The sequence below is a fragment of the Ochotona princeps genome, chromosome 28 (assembly GCF_030435755.1).
Source record: "Ochotona princeps isolate mOchPri1 chromosome 28, mOchPri1.hap1, whole genome shotgun sequence".
NCBI classification, from domain to species: domain Eukaryota; kingdom Metazoa; phylum Chordata; class Mammalia; order Lagomorpha; family Ochotonidae; genus Ochotona; species Ochotona princeps.
The window spans coordinates 21284220-21311805 of NC_080859.1; the positions used below are offsets into that span (position 1 = coordinate 21284220).

At 42.7% G+C, this 27586-nt stretch overlaps 1 protein-coding gene across 1 annotated transcript in view; it reads right to left on the reverse strand.

The window, feature by feature from the left end:
* ARHGEF28 (Rho guanine nucleotide exchange factor 28) overlaps nt 1-27586 on the reverse strand; it is a 251694-nt gene that overhangs the window by 57589 nt on the left and 166519 nt on the right. The window contains 10 exon segments of the mRNA XM_058656335.1: nt 2680-2820; nt 4014-4141; nt 4224-4368; nt 6155-6203; nt 7744-7799; nt 14772-14904; nt 15208-15331; nt 20128-20170; nt 24000-24111; nt 26734-26941. Coding sequence (XP_058512318.1) covers nt 2680-2820; nt 4014-4141; nt 4224-4368; nt 6155-6203; nt 7744-7799; nt 14772-14904; nt 15208-15331; nt 20128-20170; nt 24000-24111; nt 26734-26941 — 1139 coding nt within the window.

Genomic DNA, 27586 nt, shown 5'->3' on the forward strand with positions numbered 1-27586 from the left:
ATTCTGTTGTGTTACAAACCACATTTTCTTTATCCATTGATCGGTGACAGGCTGTTTCCACGTCCTGACTATTGGGAATGGTGCTCCAATTAGACATGGAAGTGTCAATGTCTCTTCAATACATTCACCCCATTTCCCCTGGTGGGATTGCTAGATCATGTGCTAGCTCAACTTTCAGGTTCTTCGGCAACCACCACACTTTTATCTACTAGGGTTGTACTAACTTACATTCCCACCAGCAGTGCACTAAGGCTCACTTCTCACCGGTCATATTTTCTAAGTTTTAGATATAGTTGTTTATTTCACAGAGTTACAGAGAGAGGGAGAAACACAGAGATCTTCCACTGATTGGTTTACGCCTCAGATGGCTGCAAGGAGCCAGAAGCTTCCTTTAGGTCAAGACCCAGGTGGATGCAGAGGCCCAAGACTTTGGGCCATCTTCCACTGCTTTTACTTTTCTCAGGCAGTTAGCAGGGAGCTGGATGAGAGGTGGAGCAGCTGGGACATGAGCCTATATTCTTATGGGATGCCAGAGCCACAAGTGGCAGCTTTACCCACAATACCACAATACCAGCCCCTACCTTTTTTCTTTCTGATAATTTCCAATATAACTGGAGTAAGGTGGTATCTCATTCTGGCTTTAATTTTAGGAACATGAATAAATACACAACATTTATTAGCCATTATATAAATGAAGCACCACACCTATCCACACACATCAGGATAATTAAAAAACAAAGAGGAACAATAATCAAGTGTTGGTGAGGATACGGAGCCTTATACAATAAGTGGTCAGACTGTAAAATAGCATAGGTACTTCAGAAAAAATTCTGGAGTAGATTAAACAAAAAGTTACCAAACAACCCAATAGGTGCATAAACCAGTGACTAGGGGAAAAATGGGATATTAATCAGCCAGAAAAAAGGAACGGAATACTGCTTCAGGCTGATACAAAGATGAACCTGGAAAACACTATGCTAAATGACAGTAGCCATCCACAAAAGACCATACAGTGAATAATTTACAGGAAATGCCTGGAATAGGCAAATTTAAAGAGACAGTAGGCTTGTGGTTGCCAGAGGAGAACGGATGGGGGAAGTATGGAATGACTACTAGTAGGCATAGAACTTCCTCTGTAGTGACACAAATGTTCTGGAATGAGATGATTTGTGATGGTTGTACAACTCTGAGAACACGAGAATATTTCAAAAGTTGTGGCCAATGGAATTAAACGAGAAGTTTATCCTGGAACAAAAATTTTAAATTCATGTAGTTTTTTCCATAGCATTCAGTTCTATGATATTTTTGAAACCTCTCAGATGTGTGAATTTCAAAAATTTTGCACCAAAATAACCATCGTTTAATTTCATATGGATAGCATTTCTGAAGTTCCCACTTACTCCCCAAATCACTACATGGTATACTGCAAAGGGATGACTCTTATGGTATGTGAACTATAACTCAATTAAAAATACATTTTGACAGAAAGCTTTGACCTTCAGATAAATAAAGCATGTTAAAAAAAAAAAGAAGAAGAAGAAAGAAAGTTAGTGCCCCCTGGACTGTCCTGGACAGATTTCAATGCGCATATTTCCACCGTGCCACCTGACCTGTGTAGCCACCATCTAACACAGGTGAGGTGTCCTCATCACCAGTGGACCCCTCGGTCCATAGTGTAAACAAACAACTAAAATAAGAGCCAGTCTTCACCTATAGAACAATCCAACTTTTTGGAATCACTCTTTAGCATCTGGTTGGTACTTGAATTTTGTTTTCTAATTTCATTTTGTTCCTAATTAGTCTGTCATTCAACTTCCTCCAATTCAGGTAACCTCCACTGCAAACAACCTGAGATGAAATCTCTCACCACAGCTGTGTTCAGTACTCAAGACTGCAGCACATGGCTGAGCACGATTCCAACTGACACACCACCACTGGCACCACTACAAATGGCACCTCCTGGTTTACACAAACCACAGGACCATGTGCCAGAACTCTGCCCTCACTGGACTAAACTACATGAAAATACACTAAGCTTCCTACAGAAAATAGGTGAAAGCATATGAGCTAGGACCCAGCACAATAGCGTAGTCTAGCAGCTAAAGTCCTCGCCTTGAATGCACCAAGATCCCATATCGGCGCTGGTTCTAACCCCAGCAGCCCCAGTTCTTCCCATCAAGCTCCCTGCTTGTGGCCTAGGAGAGCAGTTGAGGACGGCCCAAAGCCTTGGGACCCTGCACCCGCATGGGAGACCTGGAGGAACCTCCTGGCTCCTGGCTCCTGGCTTTGTATTGGCTCAGTTCCAGCCATTGCGGCCACTTGGGGAGTGAATCAGTGGATGGAAGATCTTCCTCTCGGTCTCTCCTCCTCTGTATATATCTGCCTTTCCAATACAAATAGATAAATCTTCTTTTTTAAAAAAAGAATATGGGCTAATGCTAAGTAAATTTAGGACATGGGAAGTAAAATTCACTTAGTTCAAGCCATATCCATTGCCTCAGTTAAGCTTCACAATCTTTTAAACCCAAGTATTCTTATTCTTGTCATACATATGAAGAATCTGAGATTCAGCAACTATAAAACGCAGAGAGGAATGGCCGTCTGTTTTCAAATGTCATGTTCTTTCCTCTACACCTTAGTGCCCCAGCCCCCCTCCAAAAAAACCTTTGAAACGCTTACCAAAGATGACATCCTGTCTTTTGATGACATCCTTCTCCTGCTGGCTACAGAACAAGGGATCCACCACTAGACTCCAGGATTCTGCTTCAAAATCCTGCGCATCACTGCTGAGGTCACTCCACAGAGAAGACTCCACGACATCTAACATGTGTTCAGACAAGAAAAGCCAGTACAGTGACACACAGGACAATGATATCTTCCCTACTATCCATGTTTATGGACTCGTCACAACAAACACGGGATCTTCTATAAACAGAAGAATAACAAAGCCAAAATAGCATCCTCTACATCTGAAAAGCTGACTGACAGATGGTCTCAAACAGGACAACTTCCACAAAAACAAAGTAGAATCCAATATTTTTTTTAAAAATATATTGCATATACCAGAAAAAAAGACAATGGAAGAGTCTTGTTTATTTTGCGTTGCACTGGTTTAGTTTTATTTGCAGCAAGCTTCACAGCCTATAATATGCTTAGAGAATCTTGAGCCCACTGATTTCTTTTACCCCAGGTTATTTGGCACTGTTCTCTCAAATCTGGGTTTTGAACTTGCCTGCTTGATTTGTTTTTTTTCTTGGCAAAGACACAAAGCAGAGTGTAAGCACTTGGGTCATGAGTGAGTACACACTTTTTTGATCAAATTAGATCCAATCCACACATGTATCCATCAGGGAAACTGAACTCTGCTTTCCCAGACAGCACTCGTGGAAAGATCAGATTCCAGTGTGGAGTAGTAAAGATGAGATGACAGTGGGTTTGAAAAGACTTCAGTTTGTAATCAGAAAGACAGATTCCAGGCAGAGACCCTGCTCGTGACACCCCCCCCCCTCTTGTTCAGCTTTCCTTCACTTACTGATGCACCTTGGAATACTGGATGCGAAAGCCAATACCCTATTGAGTCCTGTCCTACAAAATCCACTTTTGAAAAAAATGTTCCAATTCTCCTAGAAGTAGGAGTCACCAGACAGGAATGAGAGATCTCCGTAAGTAGGACAAAGTAAATCCTAACTAACACAGGAACCAGGAACCAATTCTAATTCACCAGGTTCTGAATGAATACCAAGCACACGATAGGTTTCATTCTGTCCATTAAGCTTAGGATCTCTTCTCTGGGGAATATGGTCACTTACAAATAGTATCCTAGCTCCTCACTCACTATCAGGTTTTCACTCTATTTGGGAAATTGCAGAATCTATTCCAGAAAGAGATCAGGAAACAGACTTCTCTTGAGAAAGCAGAAAAGAACATGCTCTACTTTACGTCATGCGGAAAATGCCCGTGTCTGAGCAGTGTCCACAGAAGCCCCAATGAGCACAGGCACACCGCCTCCTCACCTTCCATTATGAAGCACTCCGCCGAGGGAGACGAGCCCACGGACTGCAGCAGCTCATCGGAGTGGGACCTGCTTCTCCAGTTGCTACTGTCGCTTTCCGACTCCAAGGATGTCACTGACCTCCTGAAGCTGGGAGGGAGGCGGAAGAGAGCAGAGTCAGCCCAGGCAAGCTCCTACAGCCATCAAGATGCACACAGACACAGAGCCTTACCTTTCCAAGGTGGGGCCTGGGACACTTCTGGACAATGGATGGACCTGCCCTGCAGTCTCCTTCCTTCCCGTGGGCAATCCAACAGGCATGGAGGAAGAAGTGTGCAAGGAGAGAGCTGGCTGTGGAGTGTCTCTAAATGACGAGTCTGGAAGTTAGAGCGGACGGCTCAGATTGTTTGCAGAGAGGGTAGTCATGACAAGTATGGGCAATTGCTTAAAGGCCAGAAAAAACAAACCCTGGAACAGCCACTTCTAATATGCTGCACACCAGCCTTGTACCCTGCCTCCCTGCCACAACCTGACACTTGATTGAAATGTCCCTTCCATTTCATACCCTCCTGATACCCATGCTGTGCACTGGCTTCCTCCATCTCCACTTGTAGACGGTAAATGACACAAACAAGCACATGGAATGGGGAAACATTGGGCCAGCTTTCCCATAAACCTCTGCCTGCACTCCTGAAACCAGCTTTAAATAGACGGAAGGTGTTATTAGCACTGGTACTAGAATGCAATTGTGTCCATAAACAAGCACACACACAGGTAGCACACACCATCAAGGGGATGGGATGATGCCAGGCAGTCTCCTCTTCACGGCATAGAACTCTCAAGACAGAGGAAACCAGCAAGTCCAGCTGTTTTGTCGCACAGTGAAAACTCAATGGTGCGTTCCTACTTTTCTGGCCTGTTCTAGAATCTTCCAGACGTGAATGATTTTACATTCATGTTTACTACAGATAACATGCAAAAAATATTTCATCCCCCAATAGAGTTGTCAACATACAAATTCTTGAGCAAAAGAGCAAAATAAATGAACAGATATTGGGATATTGCAAAGGATCTTGCACATATACTAATCCATCTTATTTTCATGAGTACCACTTATAGAGAAATAAATGATGGCCTAATTCTCACACAATACTGTGAAATTGATTCCAAAACTGATCAAATTATTTTCATGCCAAGGCAACAGAGTACCTAATGCAAGAACCCACAGAAACTCGATCTTGCAACACACCCAGAAACATGTTACTAAAAATTTGCATAGTTATTTGTCACTTGATTGATTTTTAAAATATCAGCCACTCTCTATCACAACAGCAATGAAATAAAGAGTTACCATGCATTTAAAATCCCTGCTTTCTGTCAACCCAGGTAATCTTATGTGGAAGCGATTTCAAAACTTCTCGCAATAAAGCAAAGGCTTTTCAAACTTAGGAGATAATAGTATGACAGAGTCTTGCACAAAACAGTAAGTGTTCAGTGACCAATAATTTTCAAGATAGATTAAATTTCAACGATTTGCAATTTAGAAAAAAAAAAACAGAACCACCCATTTTCAAAACAGGCAAGCAATGATGCCATGAATGTTCACCGTCATCCCACAGATTAAGGAGACGGACCTCAGGCACAGCTCATCAGAGCGCCGGGCCACTATGAGAGGGACAATAGGAACTGATAGGAAGTTACACACGCCCAGTCTCCAGATATATTTTTCTACCACACTTTGTCATTTGTAAGAAAGTATATTTATATAAGTATGTGTATAATATATGTAAATATAAATATGTGCTACTTGTAGAAACACACAACATAATACACATGCTCAGTAAAAGTGTTTCTCTTTTCCCAAAAAAAAGTTATTAAAATCTATAGCACCTCTAGTACGCTAGACAGCATCTTGGAATGGAGACAACATGATAACATCTTCTTCTAGCCCTCCCCAACACTAAAGATCATCTGGTACACACATTGCAAAGGCTCTTTGGCTGGCACAGATGTTGAGACTTTTCTTGACATCTTTGTATAAATTATGCCAAGGAGAAAACAAACCGAAAAAAAATCAGAAAACAAAAGGAGGACTTTACAGTGGAAAAATGTGTGTTATGTACCAAAGCTCAACAAGTTCAAGTCATTTTCCACATCACTTACTTCCCAGGATGGCCTGTGGTTTGTTCTTGTTGTATTTCTCTTGGAATTTCTGGTAAAGAATATCAGAAACACAGAAAGTAAGATCAAAGCACTAAGGGGCTGGAGGCCTGTCCCCCCCCCCCCCCACACACACACACACACAGTCACAGGAAACAGGATTCTTATCTACGTCATTTTTGTTACAAGTATTTGACTTACTTCAGACAAAGAGGAATTCAATGCCAAAGGCATGCTCTGTAGGGGAGAGTGAAGTCTGATGACAGTGATCTATGCGAATTATCAGGAAGGTGAGCCTGTTGGCTTGGGCCTCAGGAAGATTCCCAGCCTCAACAGGAGCCTCAGGGGAACCAGAAATCACCAAATGACATGCTCTGACTAGGGCTGAAACCAGTTCCTATCAACACTGCTGTCTTCCTGTCTCCCTTGGTTCTCATCATTCCTGGCTATTTGTCTTGTCCACACAGGGCAACTGCCTTGAGTACTAGAACGCCCCCTTCTAGAACATGCTCATGGCAAACATAGACTGTGAGCTCTTGTCCAGTGGCTCCGCAGGAGGTTTGGAGGTGGGGGATGATGGTTCCCTAGACCAGAAGCAGCCTTCCTTAGACCCTGTGAGGCATGTACAGCCTCAGGCCCAGCCCAGACCTATAGATGCAGAAAATCCAGGAGAAGGGTCCAAAAGGCTCTCTAGTCCCTCCAAGCAATGAGAATGCTTGAGAATTACTGCCCACCTTCCCCCCTTTTTAAGGTTGATTTACTTTAATTGGGAAGGCAGATTTAAGAGAACTCTATTCTTCATTTACATACGTTCAGGGTCTACACTGGTGAACCAGCCCCCAAGAACTTTCCCTCTGGAAATTCATGGGTAAGTCAACAGTGACACTGTAACAGCAAGTGTAATGGAATCCCTGCAAGGAGCACTTTGGAAGTTAATCTAGGTGGCAGTAATAATAATTAAAAAAGAAGAGCTAAACACGAAGCAGACTCATGGACTAGGCACGGGACAGGTATGAGGAGTGAACCATTTTGTATCTGCTTCCCCTTTCCCACAGCTCGCAAAAATTCGTGCCTTTCGGGTTATCCACCCAGGAGATGCAACTTCATGGGGCCTTATCTGAGAACCTCACCCACAGATGTCTCACAGTCCCTCCCCCTAGTCCTCACCCACCTACCTGTGGTTCAGATCATCTCAGTCACCAATTCCTTGGAGCCCGCCCACAGTCCCCCCTCAAACCAATTCGCCGCGGCCCCCACACCTGGCAGGCTCACCTGGGTTATATAACATGAGCCTCTATGTGTGTCCCTTTCTTTTTCCTGGCTCTCTCTGCCCTTCTCCATCTTGCCCCTGCCCCTGCCCTGACATCCCCCCATGCTGCCACCACGGCAGAAGACATTTCCAATCTTGTCCTCTCACCCTCCACCCCTGCTCTTGGTTCCTACCCCGCTAGAATAAAAGACCTCCTAAGCACCTCCCTACGTCCGACATTCTGGCTTGCGGCAAACTTATTGTGACGAAAAGGACCTGGCTGTGGAAATTCACTATGAGCAAGAACTTAAGAGCGTCTAAAAACTAAGCGTGGGCAGATTACCTTGGGACACGCAGGCGCAGCGTCTCGGCAGCCCTTGCGGACATTCGTGTTACAGTCTGAAAGAAAGGCAGACACAGGCGGAAGTCCACGTTCTCCACGTTAACCAGAAATGAGTAAGGCGACTGCTGCCTTTCTCGGTCGCGATACAACTGACAAGCACACATCACAAGCGTTTGGCAACCACAAGGACATAAGGGTCGCACGGCTCCGTTCCAGCACAAGCACCGTGGGAACACTGTCGTTTCCTTGAGATGGCTGGCTCTGTCTGCAGGATGACTGCAACTGGGCACCATGTGCACTCCAGTGACTGCGAACTCGATTTCTCTCAGGCATCTCACACCGGACGGGACCTCTCACGCGTGGCCGGGAGCAACCCTCGGGGCCCACGAACCGACATGTGGTCGGGCTGTCAGGCTGTGATGGGGAGCCCTGTGAACTCAGAGTCTGAGGTAGCTTAGGTACCACATCCCTATGTTTTATGTCCTCACATCCCATGGCGCATCTCCTGGAAGACCCAAAGGGAACTCTGTCCCTGCCCCTTTTTGCCAGCACATGCGCACACACCCAAGCTGCCCTCGGGTAACACCCAGAGTGGAGGGGTAGCTTTCTGCCAGGCCCAATGCCCCTCCTGTCCTCACACCCCGACATCACCGCCCCCTCACCCCAGCCACCCCCACACGCTAGAACTCGGAGGAGCCTGTGATGGATCCATGGGTTGCTTGGGGGGGGAAGCCCCATACACACTAAGGGGTTAAAGAGCCTGTTTGGATCCTCTAAACCTGGCTGCCTGAGAAGCTATATATAAAAGCTGCCATCCAGAGAAGACACGGATCTGAGACTATACCTATTCAACACAGAATCCAAAAAGTGAGATGAGAAATTATAACTTGTCAAAGCTGTATAAAGCTTTTGAAAAAGCAACCCAAAGTGAAAATCAAAGTCTAAGAGCTTTCAAAGAAAAAATAATTCATTGATATCTTTTCCAGAGACACATCCTGACAATATACGTACGATCTTAAAAACTAAAAGTCCTCAATGTGGACGGTGTCAAGAAAGGGGTGACCAACAGAGAAACAAGCCAGGCTGGCTTCAGCTTTTCACAACTACACTGGGGGAAAAAACACCTCACACAGAGTGAGCCAATCTCGACAGAGCACAGACGGGAAAAGATTCTGGTACAACATTTACTTAGCTTCATGAAGAAACACTGCTAGAATGCTGCAGAAAACAGAGCAACCCTATCGTAGCCTATTTGACAGTAGAATCAAAACGAGCAAACAGTTATAATTTCTAATCAAACGAAGCGAATGTGAGCAGTAAAACAAACTAAATTAAAAAAATCACATCTTAAAAAAAACTGTTAAGTAGAGACACAATAAAAATGTCAACTTTTTCTTGGAATACAAAATCACCCTTGAAAGACTAAACATACAACATAAAAGGAATCCAGAGGCTGGGGGTGATAAGCATAAGGGAAATAAAGTATTAAATTATTAGCCTTAACAGCCTTATCGCTCTCATTAGCAGACACTGAGAGCACGCATTGCCAATTCCCTGGAGGAGATGAAAGCAAGCAGCACATGGTCTGAATAGCTCGGTGAAACATCAAGGAGAGCAGCAAGCAACTATAAAAGACAGTTGGAAGCACTAAAATGAAATGGAAATATAAAAAGCCCTGTTATAAAACAAGATCTTGCAGTTACATTACACATTATCTTTGGCAAAATTGAAGACATGTAGCCCAGATCAAAATCACAGAGTTCAAGAAACAAGAGAAAAGCAAAGCAGAGACTGGTTTGACACGAAGTAGAATTCCATGTCAAGGACTTTCGAGGCAATTCAAAGGGTAAGTTTATGTTGATGAAGTTAAACCTCCATGAAAGGTACGATTTGTAAATTCCTACGTAAAAATAATGTGACATCAAAGTACAGGCGGTGAGATCTATTTGTAAACTGCAATAATTTCATAGAAATAGTTACTATAGGAAATTAGCATCTCAGGATTTAACAGAAAAGATGCTAATGGAATACTGAATCTGTGCCATGTTTTCAGGATTAGAAATATTTGTTTTCACAGTTAAAAATAAAAATACAAAGCACCCATGAATTTAAGATTGCTGAATAGGTATAGCAAAGATGGCACGTCATCTTCTATTATTCAGTATATAAAAACTTAATAAAGTTGCTAAAAACTATAAATTCTAAATTTACCTAATTTTTTCTTTAATGTAAAAACCACACACTTAAATATGTGCAAAGGAATGCTCCTTGCAACATTTTGTGTTGTGAGCAAATGAGGAAACACTGAAACGAAAATAAGAAATAAATGCATTTGATGTCTCCACCAAACAGAACACCAGCACCAAAAGCTAATGGACATGTTGAAGACGCTGCTTGGGATGCCCACATTCTGATCAAGCTTTCCATTAATGTATGTCCTGGGAAGCAGCAAGTGTTGCTCAAGGACTTGGTCCACACCTCCCAAACCCACGCTGAACTCTGGGCTCTCGCCTCAGCCTGGCGTCACACCGACTATTGCATTTGGGGGAGTGAAATCAGCAAGTGGGAGAGCTCTATCTCTCTGTCTTTCAAGCAAATAAAAAATACTTTAAAAATCTAACATTCTTTTGTCATTAAAAGGTATTCCATCAAAATACTAATTTTTAGGTGCTATTTGAAACTTTTTTTTTTTTTTTTGCGAATCCTGTTCCACTTTTTCTAAAAGTCATGGCTGACCTAGCGACTGTCATCGATTTCTGTGTTGCACTATTAACCTCCATCACAAATCCCTTAATAAACACAAATGATCCAACATCTTCCAACTACGGTTAGCCCTGGCTCCCTGGGATTTATCATTCATAGAACACACAAAATTATCCTTGGAGACACTCACCATGACTATTGCAGAAGCTATGCAAAAGCTACTTCATGGCTACGGTCCTTAAAGAATGAATATTTCAGTCACCTAAGTATGAAGATATTTTACATGACACAGTATTACACAGAACAGGATAACCAAATCACAAAATAGATGTCAAGGAACTCTTGAGATAGAAGCCAGAAACGATCTCCAAAGAGGAAATCAAACATGCTGCACAAAGTTCACACACACACACACACACACACACACACACACAAATCAAAAGATAATGCTGTCCGGAAGGGCATGAGTTACATGGCCTGGGTCCTGTTCCCTGCCTGGACGATGCTAGCAGGGTTCAGAAGCTCCAGGGGTGGGGGGAAAGAGCAGGGCCCAGGTCAGGCAACCTGGGGTGCATGACGCCAGGCAAAGCCAATGGGCTGCCCAACTGGGTCTAGGGGGTGAACCAGGCATGGCTAGGCTGTGGCAACCAATAGTAAGGGCTGAAACGGGTGTGGGCTGGGTGGGCAAGGCCACTATACCTGCCAATTCAGCAAGCAGGCCAAGTCAGACTGGGCTAAACACCCACCAGTATTCATAAGATCTGCCACTGGGAGGTGATCTGATAGAGCAGCTTGGGGAGCTCCTCTATCAGGATGTAGTCCCTGCAGGTGAGCAGCCCAGACAAGGCCAGGTTGTTACAGTACCTGCCAGTACGTGTGTTGGTCAGGCCTGGGGGCAGGCCAAGCTGGGCCAGTTCATAGTATCCACTGGCAGATGTGAGAACCAGGATAAGGTGCAGGACAAACCAGATTGGGCCACAACACCAGCCAGTGCACATTAGGGTAGGATGGGCTATGCTGTAACACCTGCCAGCATGAGTTAGAACTGGGGAAAGACCAGGCCAGGCCAGGCTGCAACACCCACCAGCAAATGCCAAGGTGAGGTTGGCCATGCCAGACTGGGCCGCATCACCCACCATCAGTACAGGTAACACTCAAGGGCAGCGGGAAGGCAGGAAGGAGGCAAAACAAGTAAGGGGCAGTTTGAGCTCACCTGCTGGGCCACTACTCCCACTCGTGAGTGTGGGAACTGGCACCAGGAGCAGACCAGGGTGGGCAGAGCTACAACACCCACTGGTCTGTGTGTGAGCTGGGTTAGGGGGAGAGCCATGCTGGGCTAAATGACTGTATCCATTGATGCATGCATGAGCCAGAGTAAGCGCAGGCTGGTCAGGTTTTGCCATAGCATCAGCTGGCAAGTGTTGGGAATGGGAGCAAGTCCTGTCAAGCTAGACCATAGAACCACCTGAAAAGTACAAGATCCAGGGCCTAGTAGAAGCGGGACTATTAGGGAAACTGTGGATACCCCTCTGATGGGATGTAGTTCCTACTGTGGAGCATGAGAGCCAGGGCTGGGGAAGGGCCTGGCTGAATAGGCAGTAACTAACATAAATGTGGGATGGATAGTGGGCTGGTTGGGCTGAGCTGGGCAACAACAACCATCTATGTGTACAAAAGTCAAATGGGCTGCAGGGAAGACTGGATCAACCTGCTGCATACACTAGCAAGCACAGAAACCAGGGCTGGGGGCAGGTTTCTGGGGGTTATTGGGGGTCGCTCTGACAGGGCTGCAGTTCCCACTGGTGTATGTGAGGACCAAGTGTGTGGTGGGCAGGGTTGAGCTGGGCCTCACCAACCATTGGTTTGTGTAAGAGATGGGACTAGAGACAGAACTGACCCAGCAATTGCAACCACCAGTGTGTGTGTAGGCTGACGTGAGTGACAGACCGAGCCAGACCCCATACTGGCAAGCACACACAAGAGTCAGGTCTGGGGTCATCTCAGATGAGGTTTCTTTGGGTACCATTCCAACTGAACTGCAGCAGTCAGAACTCCAACCATGGAGAGAATCGCAGGATCTCTGGTCTGAACTGGGAATGCATGTGTCAGAACTGGCTTCCTCAGTTGCTGAAGCTCTGCATGATGCACACAGGGGATAGGGCAGTCCACTGGGGCCTGCAGAGGACGTCTAGTACCAGAGCAGAAGGTGGAGGGGAGAACAAATTACACAACTCTCCCAGCAAAGTGCTGGCAGTGAATATCTGGGTGAATCGAGACTCTAAGGTGGACTATATCAGCCAAGGAACCCTGGAAGGATTTCCTCATCCTTCAAGCAACCAAATCACAGCATTTCAGAACTATCCAATCCACTTGAGCAGATCCCTCAGAGCATGCTCCACATCGGGGACCCTGGGATGACATCAGGTGGCCGCCCCCATCCCTGGGTACTGATGCAGTTAGGATGCTGGGTGTAATTCTCCCTTTCTCCCTCTCTTTCTCCCAGATACAGGACAAAGAAAAAGAAAATGTGGCGACAATGGTCTCATCCACTTCTCCCTATTCCTCAACCCTTTCCACCCTAAGCAGTGGTCCACATGAGCAGGAATCCTTCTTAACTATGTAAACATCTTCAAAAATAAAACTAAAAAAATATATAAAGAAGGAAGAAGCTTTTGGCTCTCAGCTTTGGATCAGCTCAGTTCCAGCCATTGTGACCATCTGGGAAGTGAACCAGCAGATGGAAGATCTCTCTGTGTATCACCTCCTTATAAATCTGCCTTTCAGATAAAAATATATATGTCTTAAAAACAACAGCAATTGAAGGCACCAGTCTGACAAACAAGGGTGGAGTGCCACTCCAGGAAGCAAGCACGTAATCACCAAGCAGAAACTGGCTGCCACAGTAAATAGGACACAACCCATAAGCAATACCTGGAGAACACCTAAACATAGAGAAAATTCAACTCATCTAAATGTCTTTACGCTCTTTTATATCTAGTGAAAGAAGAAAAATAACTGTCTCCAGGAAAAGCAAAGCCAGGGAACACATTTGAGTTGACATAATTCAAGAAAGCATCAATTATAACAACGCAGACAGGAGTCTCATCAGACGTACAACCTGATACAATTCTTAGGTTAGTAAAGCAGTTCATTCATTCTCTAGGACTTCAGTGAGGACCTATACATACAACCGCCCCCTGCTCTCTCCATCTGTGCGGCACATGCAGCACTCACACATCTGAATCTCCGATTCTGGCTGACTACCATGAAAGGTATTTCACTCCCCTGGGCCTCAACCCTTTACCTCTAAACTATTCTTTTATTCAACATACATTTACTAAGCACCCATGACATTCAAAGTATTATTCTAATCACAGCAGAGAAAAAGTTCAGTTGACCAAATGCCAGCCCTTAGACAACTTACGGTGAAGTACACAGAAGATAAGATCAATACAGAAAATACACGCCAAGGGCCATGGCAGTAGTTTTTATAGTTTTACAGGAGAAAACTGCAAGGGAGAGAGAGGCATAAGGTTCTCAGAACAGATGCAATGAAAAGTGTTATCTGGGCAAACCCTAGAGCTACCTGAGACTACGTGAAGGCAGCAGAAACTCAGGGAAAGGCTGGCAGGTTTAAGGAACAGCAAACACACTGATGTGGCCCAGGGTACAAGAGAATGGGTTACATCCTAGGGAGCCCTGCAGCCCCTGGAAGGGCTCTGGCCTTTACTCAAAGGACACAGGGGTCTACACTTCCATAGGCTCACACCGACTAATGCTGTAACAGACACGGAGGGATAAGAGTCCCAGGAGGCCAGGTGGATGCCACCGGAACAGTGGCCGCAGACTAGAATGGTATTAGCGGTTGCGGTGACAACCAGCTGGATGTTGCATATATTTTAAAAATACGGCCAAGAGGATTGTTGAGAACTGGATTCAGGCAGTGAGAGAACGGGAGATAAAGAAACACACTCCCACGTTGTTGGCAGAGAACAATGTCATTGCCGGGAACTGCAGGATCCGCTGTAGCGGGCATTTATAGAGGGAGGGATCAGGAGCTCAGTGTTAGGCCTGCACCCCGTGGACATCTCTGTGGACATCCCTGGGGAGCCATCAGGTCGGCAGCAAGGCACACAGGTCTGGGATTCAGCAAGTTCATGGACTGAAAGGACTGACTCTACCCAGGCATGGTGGCTGTGTGGCTAAATTAAAAAAAGAAAAAATTAGGTTTATGTTACTGTGCTTAGCAACAATACTGCACCCAGGGAGTCCCCTACCCAGCAAGACAAACACAAAGACATCACACACCAGACCTGAGAACTTACTGGAACACTGGAATGACTCTTTCCCCAGGAGTGTTTTGTCACAGGCTGAACACTGCGGAACACCAGAGAATGTCCCAGGGACACACTGATGTCGACTGAGTTTCTCTTTGTCTTTACCATCCTTGCTCTTCATCTTCATAAGCAGCAGCCGCAGCAGGAAGGTGGGGAAGACAAGGAAAGAAAAATGCCGTAAGCCAGGCTTCTCGCAGATGTCACAGAAGTTCTTCACTGCCTTTAGGAATACAAGAACTGCATAGAGGAACACAACGACACCACAATGGCATACGGAGTGCCCATGATGCACTTGTCTGACTAATCCCTAAGAAAAGAAGAAATTCGGAGGCAACTGAATTGAGAGGGGAAGTGGAAACTCCACCAAAGGCTGAGAACTGAAGGCATCCATGTCTCCCAAGAACAGGGACAGAAGTGTAATCACCTTGGATTTATTCCGAGGACTAGTCATCCTGTTCATGAGGAAGCTGAAAGTCCGGCTCACTTTGTATTTTTCAGACTCCGATTTGGCAGGTATGATGTATTTATCCCATTCTTCTTCCTGAATTCTACAGAAAAGAACCTGTTATTATGGTTTGTGGGACCCAAAGAAGGAGCAAAGGACATATACACAGGTAGGCAGGTGCTTACATATGTGTGTATGTGTGTACTATGTGTGTATATAATATATGGCTGCATGCAACATATGTGTTTCCATGAAATACTTAGCAGCAATTATATTATAGGTAGACATTAAATATGTATGATTGTATTCTGTGAAAATGTTGCCTTCAACGACAACTTTCTAGGACTTTTATTTTTACCATTGATGATGAACATACATACTCCTTTCTTTTAAAAAAAGAGATTGATTTATGTATTTGATCAGCAGCTTTAGATTTACATTTATATTTAGAGAAAAAGATATTGATCTTCCATGGCTCACTCCCAAATGGCTGTAGTAGCTTAGGAGCCCAAGCACTTGGGCCATCGTCTGCTGCTTTCCAAGAACAACAGCAGAGAGCTGGATCAGAAGTGGAGCAGCCAGCACTACACTGTTTTCAAACATCCTTCTTACACTTCAGCAAGCATCAATGTGCCAGGCACATATGGTAACAAAACGAAATTATCTGAGCTCTGTATTAGTTGTTTTAGAACTCAAACCTGTGACTGTTTTCAGAGAAAAATCAATACGTGGTTCCAGAGCTTTCTCTGAGCCATGTAGATGTAAAGATGCAATCTGGATTGTATGAGTCTTATTACTTAAACCCTGCATGTGAAACTGGGTTTGCCATGGAGTGGAAACATGTGAAAAGGGAAACAAGAAGTGAATAGAATTGAATGTGCCTTATGAAGATCAAGATCATACTTTGTCTCTACTCTTACAGTCACCTTTAGTCACTTCTGTCATAAACTGCCTAACATAATCAATATTTAGGACTTTACATAAACACTATTCTTCATCAATTTTCTGTCATAATTCTGACTGCTTAGCATAATCAATATTCTAGGACCGTTAGTAGCTTAGTCAATCTCTTAATTTGCAAAAACATATGTTATAACATCTCACAGGCTAACTTTTGGGAGCATGAAAATAAAGCCATTTGAGAGTTTAGAAAGAATCCTCTCTTTACATAGCTTCTACCATCACTAACAGCCTTCCAGTGTCTAAGAGAAGAGCACTGTAGTGAGGAGACCTAAACCTCAGAATTAAACAACAGTTGGGTCAGTGTGGACCTTGAAAATAAGAAGTCCAGTCTTCTGCTGATGGGCATTTCGGTTGCTTCCATGTTTTTACAATTACTGATTGTGCTGCTATGAGCATAGGGGTGCATGTTGGCTTCTCATAAAACAGGTGTTTTGGGTATATTCCTAGGAGTGCTATTGCTGGATCATACGGTATGTTGATTTTGAGTTGTTTGAATGTTCTCCATACTGATTTCCATAGAGGCTGTACCAACCTGCAGCCCCACCAGCAGTGGAGTAGGGTTCCCTTTTCCCCACAACCTCGCCAACAAGTGTTGTTGGTGCTTTTATTCATGTGGGCCAGTTTTACTGGCGTTAGGTGGTACCTCATTGATGTTTTAATTTGGATTTCCCTTATTGCCAGGGAACTTGAGCATTTTTTCATATGTTTATTTGCCATTTGGGTTTGTTCTTTTGTGAAGTGTTTGCCCATTTCCCGTGCCCATTTCTTGAGTGGCTTGTTTGTTTTGGTGTTTTGGTTGTTTTGTAGTTCTTTGTATATTCTGGAAATTAGCCCTCTGTCACCTATGTCGACTGAACCAACAGCTGGATAAATCATTCTCTCTCCCTCTCTCTCTTTCTTTCAAATAAAAGAAAATCTTTTAAAAAATAAAATTTCCCATTATCTAACTGTACTTTCAGTTTCTCTATGTTTTAGAAGACGATATCAAGAATAACACTTTCAAAAAAATAGCATTTAGTCCAACACTTGTACAAATTACATAAAACCACCTCAATTAACATTTTAAGCTCAAAGGTTGACAGGACCCAAGAGATGACAAAGGAAATAAACAAATGCTAAAACATTCAATATTAAAGTCTTAAACCTACCCCAATCTGGGAGAAACATACTGCCATGAACACGGTCTCCCAGCAGTTAGGAGATTGTGTCTCCGCTGGGCAAATGCAGAGTTTTGGCTGATTCTGTGTTTCAGCGCTAACTTAACTATGTGATAGTCACCTTTTCAATGCCAGCACTATAAACAAGAACCGGGGGAGGGGGAAAATCCCAACTAATTTCACAATAGAATTTAAATACCTTTTATTTTTTAAGAATCTGAGAATATTAAATTCTTTTTTATATCCCAGAACAACAGTGTTTGATTCTATTATCAGTTTAATGACCAGTGGAATCACTCACAGTAAACTTTTACAAGCTTCACGCTTCAGACTCCCCTGGTATTACCTTTTCAATAAACGTGTATTTAAAATATATTAAAAGCATATATGGATCTTTTTTTTTTTTTCATTTAATTTGGAAAGCAGAGAATTTCTTTCATGTATGGGTCAGGCCAAGACAAAAACAGAAATCTTGAACTCAATCTTGGTTCCCATGTGGCTGGCAGGGACCTAAATACTTGAACCGCCAGTTACCTCCCAGGCGGCATATTGGTAGGAAACTGGACTGGAGTCAAGCCAGGAACTCTGCTACAGGACTTAGCAGCCTAACTGGCATCTGAATGGCTACACCAAATGTCTACCCTGGGATCTTCACTATGTTAGCCTTTAATTCACCATATCTATAATTTTCTACTTTTTAATTAATTAAATATCTAAAGTCTTAAAAGGAACTACCACTCTTCATATTAAAAATGAACACATGGGAACTTTCTGTAACACTCAGATACTAGGATTTCTTTAAAAAAAGAAGGCAGCAAGAAATAAAATAAGTGAAACATGCCAGATAATCTTAGAATCTGGTATACATGGAGGGTCTTGGAAATGAGCCTTTAAGGTCTAGGATAAACATCTTTACATCTAGTTACCCATCGTTTTTCCAGAAATTAACTAATATAAATAAATAACAGAATTCCAAAGAAGGAACAGGACCAGAGCAGAACCTTAAGTATGGCGGGGGATCTCAATGCACAGCCAGTGACGTGCCAGGGACAGGGTAAATGACATACTGATCTGTTCTACCACACACACTAAGGAAAATGAGAGAGTTAGAGCTTTCCAAGGAAGATGAGGCAACAGGGGAAAAAAGTGATAGGGAACCAGGAGTGAGAAAGAGACTTCACACACACCACATCCAAATTCAAACACCTCAGAGGTGCCTGCTCGGTCAAGTGTCACACTGATGCTCCTCTTATAAATATTCCTGATTTTTTAAAGAAGAATCTTCATCAACCAAAACATTAGAGAGATGACAGAGAGAAGACTGACGATCAAAATGAGAGCCATGATAATGCTCAGATTCCAGAATCTGGAAGTACACTGCTTAAACAATGTGATCAATGCAAGCTATTTAAAGCAGTACAAAGCACATAAACACTCCATAATCGTCAGTTACTACTGCTTCTGCTGCCATCATCATCGTCACTGCCCCGACGCCATCATCATCATCATCTTAGTCTTCCAAGGCGTCCTTGGTCTTCCTGTCTGTACCCCCTGAAAGCTTCTGTTTTCGCCTCATTGTGAAAAAACAGAAAAGAACAAAAATATACTTTTTCCCATGACACTTTCATTCTGAGACTTAAAATAGTTCCTCTTGCCATATTATATTAAAATATTCAGAGCCTTAGCATGAATAGTATCAACAGTAAAGGGACCCTACTCTCTGACAGATAATGGCTTAGGTCCCAAGACTGACACTATTTCTAGAACTTGCTCCACATAGTACCCTCACTGTTTCACTATGAGTCATGGGCAGCAAGTTATTCAAGACCAGTAGAACTCAGACACCACATTTTCATACTTGTCTGCTGCTCAAGCTTGACTGTTGCAATAGTTCTACCTTCTAGGGAAACAGGAAAAAAATGAAGACGCTTAACTGGAAACTTAAAACTACGTTATTAACCAGAAAATCTGTAATGCTTAAAGCACTTTTTGCATCATTTATTCTCTGCTTCAAACTCAACAGTGCTAAACAAAAATCCATAAAAAAGAAGACAGCAGGTTCATCCTGACTGATAAAAATGGAGGGTTTTGGGGTCAGCACAGAGGTGTTGCACGCTAATCCTCTACCCTGTGGCACTAGCATCCATGTGGGTGCCAGTTCGTATCCCAGCTGTCCCACTACCAATCCATCTCCCTGCTCATGGCCTATCAAAACAGAAGAGGATGGTCCAAGTGCTTGGCCCCCTGCTCCCACATGGGAGACTTCAATGAAACTGCTGACTCCTAGCTTCAGATTAGCTTAGCTGCGGCCATTGCAGCCATGTGGGGAATAAACTAGTGGATGAAAGACCTCTTCCTCCTTGTGCCTCTTTCTCTTTGTAACTCTGCCTTGCAAATAAAAATTCAACATGATCTTTAGAGAGAGAGAAAGGCAATGTGTAGGCATTGTTTGACACTGACCCCTCTCAAGAATCAATCACCAAACAGGTGATCATGTCCCTGAGGAACAGGCCCAGAGCACACCTGTGGCCCTTCCAAAGTAGGCTGTCCTCTCCCTGCTCTCTTGGGGTCCTGTGCAAGCTGGAGGCATGTGGCTTAGTGCTGAGGCCTGAACATCTGGGAACTGAGAGGAGGTGCTGGCTACTTCCCCCGACACAAGCCACACAGGCTAGTCACGCCAAAACCTATCATGAGATACTGCACAGACATAAAAAATGGCACGCAGACACTTTGACCATGGATCAAGCAGTCCCTGGGGAAAATGAAAGAATTCAGGTACCTTTGGTCTTTTGGAGGCTCCGACAGGCTGTAAGCTCTTTGCTCTGCGAGACACAGGAAAAATAAGTGAAAATGGAGACAGACAAATGAACAGTTATGCGTTATTCTGAAATGCACATGTCCAGCCATGTTTTATCATTCTATACATTCCCAGCTTAAAAAAAAAAAAAGCAGCAGGAGAAAAGTCATCTTATAAAAGTAGGGCATTGTTCTGGATCCTTTCATCACTTTTTCTAGTTTGGAGAGGCTGGGAAGGAAGCCAAAACCCAGCAGCAGTTCAAGACTTGTGAAGGAAGTCAGCATGAGCAAAGAGCAGCAAACTTTCAGAAGTACAGAGAACAAGTTGCATCTTTTTGATTACTTCTCACCAGAGCTTCATTCCTGTTTCTTAACATGAATTTCTAAGCACACAGATTCAATAAATAGCTTAGCTGTTTTTTGGCAAAGCTCAAAGGAAAAGTCTCGAAGGCTAGCAGAAGAAAGAGTGCATCTTAGTGCAGCTGCCAGCACCTCTATGAAATCCTAGCAGCAGCAGCCAGCTCAGCGCCCTGCTTTGCAGCCCGTGGGAAAGCGGGAACCACCTTTCTGCACCGGACGGGTGGAGGGTGGGAGGGCAGGTTCATGCAAGCAGCCTCGCGCCATCTCATCTGCAGAGTGGAGTACTTACTGCAGGGCTGAAGCACAGATACTGACTTAGACAAGGAGAGAGACTGAAGGAGGGCGCGGCCGCTGTGGAGCACACCATCTACAGAGCAGGACAAATCCTTTACCGTCACGTTCCACTACAGTGAGGAGGCACAGCTAGCTTGTCAAGGGAAACGGGCCAGAGATACAAAGGGACCTTCCAAAACCTCACAAGATGTTGGTATTATAAAGAACCACACATGTAGTTCAAAAACTTCTACACACGAAGGAACTTCGCTTTTTTTTTTTTTCATAAACTTTTTGAAGTCTCCTCCTGAGGAGGAGAATATATATATCCCCTGAAATGTGTAAATATTAATGTTGTACTTAATGCACTCTTGTCCATAACAGAAAATCGACTTGGAAGAATCTGAAGGCTTTATTTTATAGTTATGATTAAATGTTGCTCAAAATTAAATCATGGGCATAGAAATCATGTCGCTTATTGTAAACAGGGTGACGTTCCAAGAGATTAACCATGTTCCTAAGATAATCAAGCTGTAAAGTAACGGATCAGATTGAAGCAACTGGACAAAATCTAGTAGAATACCATCTAGCTGTTCACAGAACTTTAAAAACTACGCTTAATTCACTCTCAATTCTTAAATATAGAACACTTTGCCCATCTTGATGAGACAGATAATAAAAGTAATCACTTCAATACTGACAATGTTTCTTTCTATCTAAAACCCACAGTGTACCAGAGAGAATTTAAAAGCTTGATTTTGTTTTATGTACACAAGTATTAAATATTAAAATTGTAACCACTTCACTCTTGGCTCCAAAAAAGAGGCATAAGACATCATCGTAGGAAACCCTTTGAAAGTGAGGACATTGAACATCACAAATAAAAATAAAAAGATTAAAAGACCACCCTGCCTTTGCATATTTGCAGTATGTTTTGTGCGACATAGGGCAGCTCACTACTGCAATCAAAGAAGACTAGGATTCTTCTGAAAAAGTTCTAGGACTGTTCAAAACTCACCAAGGGAGAATCTACAACAACACCAGCATCTGTTTACTTTTGATTAAGTAAATTAAATAATGAAACATTAGAAACATCTTAGAACTAGACAAACCTTCAAACCTATGCTTTTATTACATAGAAGCACTTACAGCTATTCTTTCCCCATTAAGAGTTAATGAATCCAATCCAACCATTTGCAACCACATAGCTCTATCCCTTGGAACTTTTTTATATTTCCTGGTTACAATTCTTAATGCCTGGATACTGTAAAATTTCATCCAGACAATCTTATCTTTAAATATACTTGTCTAAAAATAAAGTCCTATTTAAAAATAGATATATAAGGTTCTATTCACCCCTCCCCACAAAAAAAAAAGAGAAACTGATTTTTTTTTATTCTTCTAAGTAATGGGAAACATAAAGATTAAATTTTATGCAAGGCAAAGATATCATTCCTTGCTCATTAAATCATTAATAAGGGGCCCAGCACTACAACCTAGTGGCTAAAGTCCTCGCCTTCAATGCGCCGGGATCCCATATGGACGCCGGTTCTAATCCCGGCGGCCCGCTTCCTATCTAGCCCCCTGCTTGGTGAAAAGCCTTGGGATCCTGCACCCACATGGGAGACACGGAAGGTGCTCCTGGCTCCTGGCTCTGGATTGGCTCAGTTCCAGCCATTGAGGCCACTTGGGGAGTGAACCAACAGATGCGCTTTCTCTTTCTCTCCCTTCTGCATAAATATTTCTAACAAAAACAAATAAATGTTTAAAGAAATGAACAATTAATAAATAAGGGTTCTTGCCCCCTATGGACAATAAATTTCTTTTCAGTCATCAATAATTTCAAGCTTTAGAACTCTGTACACATCAGGTGCATTTAAAATATAAAGGCAGGATCATAGATATATACAAGTCTTTCTTTTTGTTTGCAAACTGTTTGAAATTAGGCCCATCAGTGAAAAAGATGCCAAGCTGTTATCAAACTTAGGCTGGAGGAAATGTGCAGACCCCAGAAAGAGCCATGCAATGAGAAAAACAGACCCAGAAGCCATGAGAGCTAATTCAACCCACCCTCTTTTCCCTTTCCTTTTACTTACAACTTTTCTCCCTTTCTCCATTCCAAAATAAGAACATTTATCATCCACCTTGATTTCTACTCTTAATAACATGTCCCAGAAAAAAAAACTGTATAACACAATTTACACTTTTATGCATACCTATAAAAATTCACTCAATACATAATTATTTGAACACCCAGCACATGTAAATCATATCTTAGGAGGGTAACTCCAACCACAAAAAAATGATCTATTTACTATTGTTCCACATGGCATACAGATACAAAATCATTTTTAAAAACTGATAAAGTAAAAATAAGGAAAAAAGAAAGAAAAGAAATCTAATTTTCAATATTGTCTGTTGGGCAACAGAATGCCTAGGCACATTTGATTCTCTCTTGTGTCTCAAATAGCTAACAAACAAGAAAGGCATAAGCTCATACAAAAATTTCACTCCAATATCATGTCTATAATATTGGCATGTATATTTCCAAACATGCCTCTTAATATCATTATTATACACTATTTACAGAAATCTGAAATTGTACTTCAGAATAAAGCTGAAAATGGGGCCAATGATGGGCAGTGACTACAAAGGAATCTCTAAATTGTCCATACTTGTATTTATAGATCTGAAATTGAAAAAAAATTCTATAGATCTGGATTTTGAAAATTCATCAGGCTATATACTCACGATCTGCATCTGGTATAAGTGTATTACATCTAATTTACTTTTTAAAGTTGTAATATTGATTGTTTACATTGTCACAAAAAAAATGAGATCAGGCTAACTTACTCCTGTTGTAGATATATTGTTACTTCAACTCTTAAAGTCCCTTGCCAAAGGAAAAAAAAATCCATTTTGCAATGCTTTGGTTCTGAGGAGCTTGAATTGTTTTAGCACTTTGTAGGGCTGGCAAAAGTAATTTGTACTAATTTGCTTAAATAAAATGCTCTGAAGCCCTCACAATACCTGCCTGGACTCAATTCTAGTCTGCACCATCATCAAGGAAAACGTTCAGTTCAAGCACAGATTTCCAATGAGCTCTGAGCTTAGAAAAACAATGATGAAAACGGGCTTGACAATTCTTGCTGCTCTTCTTGCCGATCTAATGTAGTTACACTAATTAGAGTGTTCCAGAACAAAACAGTGAACAATGCTTACCCTCGTTTGAATTGCACAGTGTAAAATCACGCACCAATCGAGTTTTTCCTAAAGAAATTTTAGTTGATGAACAGGAATAAGAACGTGAGCGGATTCCAGAAAGCAAGGATTCCTAAAAGAGAACAACACAGAAAGTTTTTTTCTTTTACAATTCTATAGGAGACTTGCACATGTGTTCATCATTCATGTTAACCACCATCTTTCAAAATAAACTTACTTAAATATATTTAATGTGCACAAAATGACAATATAGGGTACACAAAGATATTAAAATGATTGTGATAGTGAAGTCAGCTATCATATCTAATGAGCAACAATGAGAACTACAGACAACAAATAAGTTATCGCCAAGTGATGTTTTAACAGAGCCAGAGAGAAAGCTCTCGCATGTGCTGGTTCACAGCTCAGGTGTATGGGAAGCTGAAGTCAGCAGCTAACTCCAGGCTTCTTCCATGGCCACAGGGACCTGAGGACTTCCCAGAGTTTGCACTGGCAGAGAGCTGGCATCAGTGCCCCAGACAGAACTCCAACTCCCGCATGGTTACAAAGGACACAGACCGCATCAAAACACTCACCCCTACAATGTGACCGTCTTTCAGTGCCTAAGCAAACTTGGACTTCCTGGAGAGATGTTGAAACATCACTGATGACTTACAGATCTTTAATATTACTTTTTCTAAATGACCTGCCATTTTTCTGTTTTCCAAATTCGACATTATTTCTGTTATTACAGTGACAGCACTCATGAAAAAGCAGGATGACAGGAGAGTTAAAACATGAGTTTTTTATGTTCTAAAAAATTGAAATTAATATACAACAGAATCTCATTAAGGCCACGTATAGCAGCACTCTATCCCAACAAGCTTGAGGACGCATTCTACCTGGGGAATTTAAAAGTGTCATTCAAAGTTGGAGCTTTGTCTACCAAAAATTGAGCCACGGGGAACTATCTGCTAACTCCACATAGCCCTAGGCATCCTCAATGAAACCACAGGATCACCATGAGTTCACTGGCTTCTGGAACACACAGGGAAGCTGAAAACAGAGGCCTGACCTTGTTTCCGGGCCTGGCTGTGGCTGCCTGCTCAAAAGGCCTGAGCATCCTCAAACCCCAGCAGGTGAGCTGCACCCAAAGCACCCTTGCCAAGTGCCATCCTCTCCACTGAAGTCATGGATGGTAAGAACTTTTCATGAAATGGAACTCGGAAATCTGTCCAAAACTGTTTGGCTGAAAGTCATTCTGGGTAATTTCTGAAGCAAGGCAAGATCTATTTTTATAAGACAGATACACTTCTTGAATGACATGCAATTATTTCTCAAAGACTACCTCAAATGCAACTCTAAGAAGTATCCACACTGGCAACAACAACCATTTCTTTTTACCGAAAAAATATCACATGACATTCAGTTTCAAAATATCAGCATCACTCTACAGGTCTCACAGCCAAGAAAAAAATGACCAAATATCTGTGGTCAGAAGTCTAGACTTGAGTTCCAACTCTGTGACTACACTGGGATAACCTGGACAACACATCGACCTTACCAGATTGGCATCAATGCAAACAATAAAGCAATGATTTTTTAAAAGCACAAGGGACCGGCATTGTGGTACAGTGGGCTAACCCACCGCTTGCAATGCTGGCATCCCATGTGACTGCTGGTTCAAGCCCTAGCAGCTCTACTTATGATCTTGCTTCCTACTAATGTGCAGTGGAAGATGGTCCAAGTCCTTGGGTCCCTGAACCCACATAAGGAAACCCAAATGGAGCTTTTGACTCCTGGCTTCAATCTGGCCTCGCTCTAGCTATTGTAGCCTTTTACGGAGTGAGCCAGGGATTAAAATTCATCTGTCTAGCCATCTCTCAGTCTCCCTTTATAACTCTACCTTTAAAATAAATATAGAAATCTTTTAAATGTAATAATAAAACTAAAAACAAGCAGTACTTACAGTCTACATGAGTTACGAGAAAATTACGTAGTACATGCATAAAACACATTTAATATATAGGAAATAATGCTAAAAAAATAAGGCATTATCATAACAACCACACCAAAAGAAATTCTGGCAAGAGTGGCACATTGTTTGATGGTACTAAACAGTTTCAATTAAAAGAAAAGTAGACAATAAAAGGAACCAAGTAGGAAGAAGCATACATTTAGATCCAGAAGTGCAAGGCTGCATGAATGCATTTACTTAAAAAACGAAAAACAACAGAAATAAACTTCAATGTGAAACTGCCAGCAAAAGAACATTTGGCTCCTCTGGAAACACTGGCAACATTTACAATGTTCCAGAAGAATTCAAGCAACCTGGAATGCGCAGGGAGCATCTCTTCTGCCTTATTAATTTCATTTACCTCCTGGGCCGAGACATACTTATGTGAGCAACACAACTTTGATCATGTAAACTCACTGAATTCTATGAGGTTTTCTCCTTTTCCTTAATGCCTGATGATAGAAAACATCAGACATATGGCACAATTTTCCAAATATGCAAAAGAAAGGATTTCTCACAGTGAGTTCATGAAAATGCAAGCCAGCCATTGGCCTGTAAAAATTAAGACTGATTGGGAGTGATTTAGGACACGGGCTCAATCAGACAACACATGGTCCTCCCTCACCCCAGGAATGACTCACATGTTTGCATGAAACACAATTTGTCTCTTAGACAGAGATGGATGGATTTAGACAACAGATTCTTCACACTGGAGAGAAACAACACCAGGAAAAATACCTTTGGCTGTAGATGACTTGATAGAGAAAGTGACTCGGTCCTGGAGATGTGAAAATCTGGTAGTGTGTTGTTCTCAAAAGAGTCCAATTCCTCCCCAGCAGGAGTCCCTGTTCTTGAAGAACCATGAGACTGGGACGTGCAGCAAACATGAGCGTGCTCAGAATGCCCGTCCCGTGCACTGTCTGTGTCCAAGGCATCCAGGCTGGAACTACAGTGCAAGGTCAGAAAGTAAGTCGGCAGGCAAGCAGACAGCACCGCAGGGTTCTCTTACCAGAACACAGGCTCCCTCCCTGCTGTGGAGGGCAGGGGGTGTTCACTGAATTTCCAAGTGACAGTTAATCGATTTGTATTATTTTTTTTCCCCTCCCTCCAAGTCCCCTCTTTTTTAAACAACATTTCACATTTCCCCAAATGAATGCTTCTCCTGGCACAAGCCAGTCCCCTGAAGGCCCTCTAAGAAACAAAACCTGGTTTGAGTTAGTACTAGCCTCACTATTTATATTTGTAAATCTAATCATTACAAGTTGCAAATAGTAACTCTTCAAATATTTAACATGCAGACCAAACAGAGCCACTGGGCTGCTGGGAGGGAGCCCAGGGGAAGGAGGGAGATTTGCCTGTGAGAAGACGCAGTGTAGCTGCTCTCCTGGGCCTCCTGGGAAGCCAAGAAGGGCAGGGGGCCCAGGTGAGGAGAAATGTGTGGAAGTCTCGCCTCAGAACTGTGTTAGCAATGAGCCATACCAGGTTCTGCTCATGTCACACTACATTACCATTTTTAGAGCTTTCTAGAAAAGATTCTCATGGAAAATGCATTGCAGTTGAGATTCTACTCATAACCCTAACACTACAGGCA